This window comes from Pseudomyrmex gracilis, unplaced genomic scaffold (assembly GCF_002006095.1).
Source record: "Pseudomyrmex gracilis isolate BER0280 unplaced genomic scaffold, ASM200609v1 scaffold_351, whole genome shotgun sequence".
Taxonomy (NCBI): Eukaryota; Metazoa; Arthropoda; class Insecta; order Hymenoptera; family Formicidae; genus Pseudomyrmex; species Pseudomyrmex gracilis.
Genome location: NW_018020935.1, coordinates 120836 through 130271, shown reverse-complemented (window position 1 = coordinate 130271; position 9436 = coordinate 120836). Strand labels below are relative to the sequence as shown.

The window sequence follows — 9436 nt, the reverse complement described above, 5'->3', positions numbered from 1 at the left end:
ATAAAATAGTAATACATGTACAAACAAACAACGAGGAATAGTACTCTGGTAATTACAATCGGTTCGCGATAACTGCCTCGTTCTCTATATACATACAGAAAACAATTCTGTTGTTTTTACGTTNTAACTATTATTGCTGCGATACACGTGCGATATCTCTGGTTGCACAAACTCCCACGAAAATAACCGCTCAATTTGCGAACAATGCTCGACCCCGGAATACAACATCATGGACGGAATATTAATCTTAAAAATTCTTATGTGTCAATGTTAGCATCGACAATCGGCCGCGTTACATGCAAGTGCAAAATGGCGATGTAAAAATTCTGCGAACGATTCGTTCATCGTGGAACAAGTATACGTGTAAATACATATATATAATATATATAAATATATATATAGTGATAACGAACCACCCATTATATATACAAAGTGTCCCAGAATTGGTGTGACATCTCTCGTAGGCAGGTAGAAAAACTGAGTCGAAAAGTCCTGAACCAATTTCTTTCTATTATTTATATTAAAGAAGTAATTATTGAGTAAATCAGGCCAATCAGCGCCGATCTTTAGCCAGGCGCACGTCAGTGAACCGCGCGGAGCGCTCACACACAGTAGACGCGTGGCTATATATATATATAATGGGTATATATATATATAATTGGTGGTTCGTTATCAATTTAATCCTAATAAAAAAACAAAAGAATTATATAAATATTGTGACAAGTTACGTTACAACTCAGCTGTTTTATTTTCGCAAGAATCGAGGCAAACAGTATTCAAAAAGATATTATAAACGATGTTGTCAAACATGTATACATAAATAAACAACATGTTTAAAGAAATTAACTTGGACGCACAAGTAATAAAATAACATTTAAATTTGTTCTTGAAAAAATAGTCGCAAAAGCGTCGATTGACTCGCTGCGAAGTTCAAACATCGAAAAAGAGCGACGACACGAATTCACGGATTTCTCTACACGCGAGATGCGATGGTTTTTGAATAAAAAATACTTCGAACTGTTAAAACCGCGTTATTTTTCGCAGAGAACGCGTCGATTCGTGCTGAACTCGCGATTAAGTAAGCGTGTGTGTAATACTGAAGAACACTTGTTCCACACAAACAATCTCGAATTCGTAGCCGGTCGATTTATACTCGCGATTTTTTATTTGTACTCACGCGTCTCTATCTGTTCGTCAAAATATCGTCCCGAGAAGCAGAAGGAAGGGAAAAAAACACGCGTAACAACATAAATAAAATCTAACATTATCGGCGCGTCCACATATCAGCGGCGCCAATAAAAATCTGCGTCGCGCGAGGAGTCGCGTCGCTATATCCCTCTCTCCGTCTCTTTCTCCCGCTTTTTCTCGCAAGACTCGAGAGAGAGAGAGAAAGATAGAGAGAGAGAGAGTTCGATCGTATAGGATTTATTTTAATTTATCTGGAAAGAGATAAAGCACATGCCCGTCGCCTATGATATAAGTAAGGATTATCGTACACAAGTCCAACGCGACAACGCGCGAATTCGCGCGCGATCCCGCCGCGGATAGAATTCCCAGCGCGATCTCAAATCGGAGCGCACTCGTCCGATTCCTCGTCACTCTCCCTCGAAGCACCACAATAACGTCTACTTGCTGAAGGCCGGATTCAGCTGACCGGTCTTGGTGTTCGTCGCGTTCGACGGCAACGGATTGCTCAGGTGCAACTTTTCCTGACGCTTGGCGGCGCGCGCCAAACACACCAGGGCGCCGAGTAGAACGATCGCGCCGATCGCGGCGAGAATGCCGGAAACCGCGGCGTGAGCCACCGGCGGAAGATCCACTCCGAGCTTCAGCAGAGAACGCATCTCCGGCGGAAGCTCGTCGACACACTGCGTGAACAAAAAAAAGAGAAATACATCATTAGTCACAAAGAAACAATTTAATAAATAAATAAATGATGATGAGTGTAGTCAGCTTCAAATTTTTTAAAATAAATATATAAATATTATATTTAAATATAATATATTTAAAATAAATAAATATAATTTTTTAAAATAAATCTTAAGTCATTAACAATGGCTGTTTGAAGCAAAACACTGATGATGATGTGTATGTAAATAATGTGTTACTTTATTCAAGAAAACTAATATATAACGTTTTTTCGACCTTCGAATTAGGCCTTTTTCAATATAAAGTGTGTGGACATGGATATAAACTTCTTAAAACCCAAACTTGACACAACTTCACATAATTACGCTCAGCGAGTTACAAAGTAACTGAAAGAACCTAAGGCGGTGTGTCGGTTCAAATGAACCGACTTAATTACTTAATGACTTAAGATTATTTATTTTAATAAATAAATATCTTCTAATTGTTTAATTTTTCTTTTTATTTGTATAAACTAAGCTATTTCTGTTCTCTCAAATTTACTGAAATTTTATATTACTCGGAAATTGTAGTACGCGCGACTCTCTTCGAAGATGCTTTTGACCTTATCTCGCTGAGATATTTATTTTATTTATTTATTTATTTATTCACACCAGCCTTCCCGGCCAAGAAGGGGACTTGGTTTACAAGCTTTCTAATTCCACCCATACCCTTAACGTCTCCCATTCTCCAAACCTATACATATCGTTTTCTTACCCTAACTTACTTCTACTTTGTACATTATCTTAATTACCTTACGTCTAAAGTGCACATAACATTGCCCTTCTAATGTCCACGCATATCTTCCTACTTGACACTTAAATCTATTCTCTATCTCCTATAACTTCCGCTGAGATATTTATTAAGAATCGTCTTACAAAATCGTTCTTCCGCGTTAAAACGCAGATAAAGAAAACGACGAAAAGAAGCAGAGAGAAAAAAAAACAGTTTCAGGCGTTTAACATTTAACACAAAGCGTCAAAAAATAGACTCATTGATCCCGAAAAAAGTGGCGTATTGTTCGTTTGGAGATAATCGATGTTCCAAAACCAGTTTTCGCGAGATGAGTCTCTCGCTTCTCGAAGATCAAAGAGCAAACACTTCGGATTCACAGCGAATCTCCTTTTTTTTTTTTTTCCTCGTCGTCGACGTAACGTTGCATCGTTGCGCGCGCAACTCGGAGAAACGCCGTCGAACTCTTTATTAGCGTGGTTCGCGACTCGGGACAAGTTCCATTAATATGAATCATATGGGCTGAAATGTGCGCGGCGATACGTGGCTCTTCTACGTGAGCGGTATTCAAACGCGCGTATGGGTTGCGGTGGCGCCATACCGCAAACTAACGACGGCCACCAAGGCACGTACTTGCCATTGTCATCGAGACAAAAAAGAAAAAAAAAAATAAAAATTTCACCGGTACGCGCCAATCGACTCGTAGACGACGATAGCGACGATTTGTAAGCGCGACGCGACGCGACGCGACATTCGCGTCGTACGGTGTGACGTAGATTGAAGAAGGACAAACTGGGGATTCATGTACGAAATACCTGGTACGTCCTTGAAGAAACCTAATTTGTGATTTCGCGCTCGCTCGATCGAGAGAAACAAATTCTAATTTGTTTGTTATCACGTAGTTCGCTTCGAATTTCGCTCAAATTGTTCGCTCGCGGTCGTTTCGTTTTTGTTAACACAGAAAGTATATCTGTTTTATTTTAGCGTTTCGAATTCATCGCGATAATCAGAGACGACGTCTTTGCCGCGAACATTTCTCGCCCGTGTAATAATAGCATAATTACACAACTTTTTTATCACACATGGTCAGCTTAATCGGATGACGCAGATTGCCGCGGTAAATCTTTTCGCGTTCGATATGATTGTTTTTCGTTTGGAACACAACGTTATTACGACCTGTAAAAAAAAGTGGTAGTTCCTACTTTTTGCGTTAGTCCGCAAAACGTATCTTTTGTATCTGCGCGATTTAGCGAAGATAATCGCCGCGCTGTTGCTCGTTTAAATATTCAATGTCGAGTTGCTGCGTAGATAAATTTAACAAAAGCAAAACGCCGATGATTCACACACGACTGCGTTCTCTGACAGGGATGAGAGGGTAAAAGGTCAATTGTACCTGTCTGCCTCAGAAATCATCGTGCAACGCTGCACTTTGCGTTCTGTATCGTGAATCACTCGGGATTAATAATCATAAATTAAACAATCCACTCGATAGGGAAAAATGTTCGCTCTTATGTAAAATATATGCACACGCGTGTAAAAATCTCATGTCTCTGTTAATATGTCAACGTTAAATAATATCTACATTTTGTAACGTCACACACGCGTCTTGGTGTGTTTTAACAAATATCTATTACTCTAACTTAAAAAAAAGTGATAATATTAATTTTATTACGCTGTTTAATTACGCTGTTTGATATACAGTATGTATTATGTAATTAACTTTGCGTACTCGGGAGACGTCAATGAATGTCTTCTCGCAAAGCAGAGGCAATTTTAGTAAATGGGATAATTACGTATACTTACTGTAATAAGAGCTATATATATATATATATATATATATGTACTTACATCTTCGAACCACATAATGGGGAAAACAATGTCGGGAAACGATGCGACCTGTTTGATATCTCGCACCTGGCTGACCGCGAGATTTATCTGCACTCTCGCTCGCGCCTTCATCGCCGTGCCCATTATCGGCTGCACGTCGATGTAGAGCTCGTGTTTTTCGGCCTCCGGCGGCGTAATGCCCACCACAGCCTCTCGCAAGGTCGGATCGGCTAGAAAAAAAGAGATAAGCAGAGGAAATAAATTTTAAAAAGTTTTTTTTTTCAAGATTTCAAGGTATGAGAAGATTTTTTTCGATTTCACACACACACACACACACATATAAGTTAGAAAAAAAAAGAAATTCAAATTTTTTATTAGTATTAAAATATTCCACTCATTTCAATATGTTGGCATTTGTCAGAATAATGATTTTTTTATTCGCATTCTTTTTTTGTTTCGGTTCGATAATAATCAACAAAAAAATCAGTTCACTTGTACGTGCCGCGTTTGCATGCTTTTTGCACAATGTCATATTTTTGCAGCGTCAAAAGTCACTTCGCGCGGTTGTACGTAATATACAGAAACACGCAGCAGTTTATAAGTGGCGCCTAATATCTCGAGAGCAATTTAAGAGAGTTGCACTTAGTGTCTTTTAGTGTCTTTCGAAATACAAAAAAACTTTACCGCAAAGCGAAGAGCATTAAACGACGCGTTAAACTAGAATTTGTTAATTTATTTTTTTTTTTTTTGCTCTCGGAAATGTTTGCATTCTTGCGTCTGTAAGATTTAAACTGTCTGTAAGAAAAATTATTGTTATTAAATATTTTTTTATTTTTAATATTATACACACCGAAAAAATTGTCTTCTTGTTTTGAGGATATCCCACTTACTTTAAGTACATTTTATACTAAAATAGGCGCCAAGAAGAGTTTCTTATTTTAAGAGAAAAATCCTCTAAATAGTAATAATATTGATAAGAATATATACTGATTAGAATATAAAAAGCCTCTATAGAAAAACATATATATATCTCACTATCGAAAAAGACTATATTCTTAAATAAAGAATATATTCTTAATTTTTTAAAAATATATATTATAATTTATAATATATATTATAATATTATTAAATATATTATTATATTATAAAAATATATTATAATTTATATAATATATTTTTAATTTTTAGATGATATTCTTAAATAAAGAACATATTCTTAATTTCAGAAGAATATCATCTAAAGTCTTTAAGAAGATTTTTTAAGTATAAAATCTTCTACTTACAAGAATATAATTTTTTTGGTGCACTTATAAAATATTTTTAATATTTCTGTCACAGAGTTCACATTTTTGTCCATAAGAAGTTGCTCGCAAAATACTCATTTTTTGAGACCACTAGAACACTACCGAGAGATTGACAAAGCGACAGTTTTCAGATTTCTCTTTAACTGAGTGATTTTTTGAGTTAAATATTGTTCTTGTCCAATTATAACTTTTATTTTACATAAACTAAACATAAAAGCACATACACTGTCTCTCTTTTTAAAATATCCGTCACATTCACGGATGTGATAAAACTAGATACACATTCAATATATATATATTGATAGTTAATTAAAGCATCATCTCATATGCGCACGCGTGTATTTTAAATTAACGCAAATTTAAAAGCATATCACAATCTGATATACTTGTCGAATGTTATGAGGTAAAAACAGGTTCGCACAACGAGCGGTGACGAAATACAACTCTCGAGAGACCTTGTGTAAAAGAATTTAAGCACGCTGAAAATAAAAATTGGCGCAATATATAGAACACACGCGGGAGAAAGTTCGAATGGTATTTTGTGGGAAAATCGCGGCGCAGTGTATTCTGGCGGATATGCGAAAGAGAAAAATAAGAGATCGTTTTCTGGCGAGAAGACAACAATGTAAAACAAAACAAAAAGAAAAAAAAAGAAAAAAATAGACTCTTCCGTGCAACCGCTTGCGAATTTGCTTCATCTCTGATTTCGATTTAAGCGCCGGAAGCGACGCGACAGACAGATCTCGCTTGCAAAACCGGCACGCGTTCGAACGATGTTTATTAACCCGGCCGAATCGATCGCGAATTTACCGCGTAGTAAAGCAAGAAAAGAAAAAAAAACAGGACTGAACGCGATTAAGGTGAACTACTTACCGCTATTCAGGAAATTGTAATGTGCGGCAATTGCGAGCGAAATGTAATTGTCGCGATGCGGAGTAAAAAAAAAGTGTGTCCGCGAGCGTATATCGCGTGTTACGCAAAACAAATTTATCCGCGAGACACAACCGAAGCAGAAATTTATTTCGTGGAGATTACGTATTTATGTAACAAGTAATTATATACAACGTGTTAAAATAGATTCGTGCGAGAGAGATCGATCGCGAAAAAATTGCAGCTAACGATCGGCTGCTGGTGGCGGGCTTACACATGCACGCGTCGGACATTGAGCGTTTTTGATTCACGACGTCGAACATTGTGGCGATACGTGTATTGCGCGTAGTAATTAGGAAGGTTAATTCGCGAATTCGAGCTCTCTGTGACGGCAATAATAATAATAAAATAATAAAGGAATAATAATAACAATAATAATAACAACTAAGAAATGAATAAGATCATACGAGCCGCTTTGCAGGATGTTATGCTGAAATGTTCTATTATATATATGTATACATATATATATGTTCACATGTAAATTTTTACACGTGTTTTTTNAATTGAAATTTCAATTCTTAAAATCATTACAGTATGCTATACTTGCATCTCATGTATGAAAGACCCCGAATACCCCCCGAACAAATTTTAAAATATTTTTTCGCAATATTTTAAAATATTATATTTAAAAATTTATTATTAATTTATTTATTTTTTATTTTTTATTAATGTTTTATCATTTTTTTATTTTATATTTAAAATATTTTTTCGCAATATTTTAAAATTAGTTCGGGGGGTATTCGGGGTCTTTCATACATGAAATGCAAGTATAGCATACTGTATGATTTTAAGAATTGAAATTTCAATTCAAAAAACACGTGTAAAAATTTACATGTAAACATATATATATGTATACATATATATAATAGAACATTTCAGCATAACATCCCGCAAAGCGGCTCGTATGATCTTATTCATTTCTTAGTTATTACTTCAAGAGAGCCTTAAGTTTCTTTATTAATAATAATAATAACAACAACAACGCAAACGAGATAGTGTGTATTTGCGCTGAGTGTCGTTGCTCAATCGTCGCTCCCGTACACGCGTCCCTCTCGACACGGAGTCGTGAAAAGCCCAAATTATCTATAAATCTATGGAATTAAGTTCGCTCGCGCGTAAATAACTTCCCGATCTTTTTTACGAGACGTTTCGCATGCAATTTTATTTTTTTTTCGCCGTCGTAAAACATTACACGCCGGCAAATCACTCACCAAGATAAAAGTGCGGGAAGGTGAGAAGAACCGGCGAGTCGAACTGACACAGGGAAACGTTAAACGTGCCCTCGGGTGCGCACGGCGGTCCAGACGGACAGTAGCACTGCTGCGAAGCTTTATTCTCCACCGAGGTGAACACGTCCGTCGGAGGCGAGAATCTGTAGCCGGGAATTCCTCCTGCGGCTATCACTTCGCGCTAAAAAATAATTCGGAAGGCGTTTCAGAATGGAGAAAAAAAACAAAAAAAAAAAAAAACATGTTTCAGCGGATATTTAAATATGCGCATACACACACACACACACACAAGGAAAGATAATCGCAAGAGATTGCGAGTTGAGAGACTTTCTGAAAATGTTAACTGCTTTAAAATCGATTAATTAAAAAAAAAAAAAAAAGACGTATAAAAATATAGAAACCTGAAAGACGAGCGGCAACGTTCTGCAGAGATCCTTGTCGAAGACCTTAAGCACGGTCTGCTTGGTGATGTGGGGAGGAAAAATGCTGCCGTCCGTGCCCATGATGGAGTCGCACTCGGGCGTCGTCCAGTAGCCAAGGCCCTCCTTGCCATTCCATCTGTTCATTATGCCGAATTTGGTGATGTCATTGGCGCCGGTGAATATCGTGTACAAATCCGGCATGGTGGAATTTTTGCCGTAGAGCAAACCAAACTGCTCGTACGGCAATTTGTGCTCCTTGGGCACGACGTCTTTGGCGAGTTTCAGCAGCGGGTCCTCGTAGCCCCAGAGCAACTGGCCGACCGACACCTCGACGAACGGTTTGATTTTCAGGATGTCCATGATGGACGCCATCGCAAGACGCAGAAATCGCGCGGCGTGCTTCGACTGGCTGGTAGCCGAAAGCATGGGAACGTTTGGCACGACCACGAGATCGTCCTCGGAACCAGCCGACAAGGTCTGTAGGATTGGAGAAAATATTTGAACCCCAAGTGTTTGCGCGCGAAGTTAGAAATTAATATTCACAAAAATGTGTGTTAATCCTCTATGGGCCTATGTAACTTTCAAGTCACAAGCTAATATAAGTCACATTTTACCAAATAGTTTTAGTTTTTTTCACAAGATGATGTATATACGTCTTAATTATATAATACCTCTGAAATAACCAATAACAATAAACGCTTTCGACCTTGTATTAGGTCCTTATCAAATGCATTTCTACAATTAAATCAACATAAAATCCAATTAAAATAAAATTCAAATTCAAATACACACGCTGTTCTCAGTCGCGTCTTATCCTATTGTAAAGTGTTGGTCGGGCCTGCTTGTGCGATATGGACGATCAGTACTGTGTGACGTAAGGGAGACCGGGGCTAGTTGTGACACGGGGTTAGTTGTCAAACTGCTATTATCTTGCTTACTAAATCTTGGAAAATATTCTTCTTTTTATTGTAAGTTGTTACTAGTTGTGTTAGTAACGTGTACGAAAGAACTTTTCTTAAAAACATTATATATGATATTTACGAGCACTTTTGTAAAACTGAATATGGCAAGTAGATTTTTCTGATCT

The 9436-nt window shown here is 37.3% G+C and overlaps 1 protein-coding gene across 1 annotated transcript in view; it reads right to left on the bottom strand.

Annotated features, from left to right (window-relative positions):
• Positions 1-724: 724 nt before the first annotated feature.
• Positions 725-9436, bottom strand: part of LOC109860225 (scavenger receptor class B member 1) — a 37486-nt gene continuing 28774 nt past the window's right edge. Inside the window, exons 3-6 of the mRNA XM_020439164.1 lie at positions 8329-8826; positions 7910-8108; positions 4486-4694; positions 725-1868 (exon numbers count right to left, since the gene is read on the bottom strand). Of these exons, the coding sequence (XP_020294753.1) occupies positions 1626-1868; positions 4486-4694; positions 7910-8108; positions 8329-8826 (1149 nt within the window). The 3' untranslated portion in view covers positions 725-1625. The remainder of the gene's footprint in view (positions 1869-4485; positions 4695-7909; positions 8109-8328; positions 8827-9436) is intronic.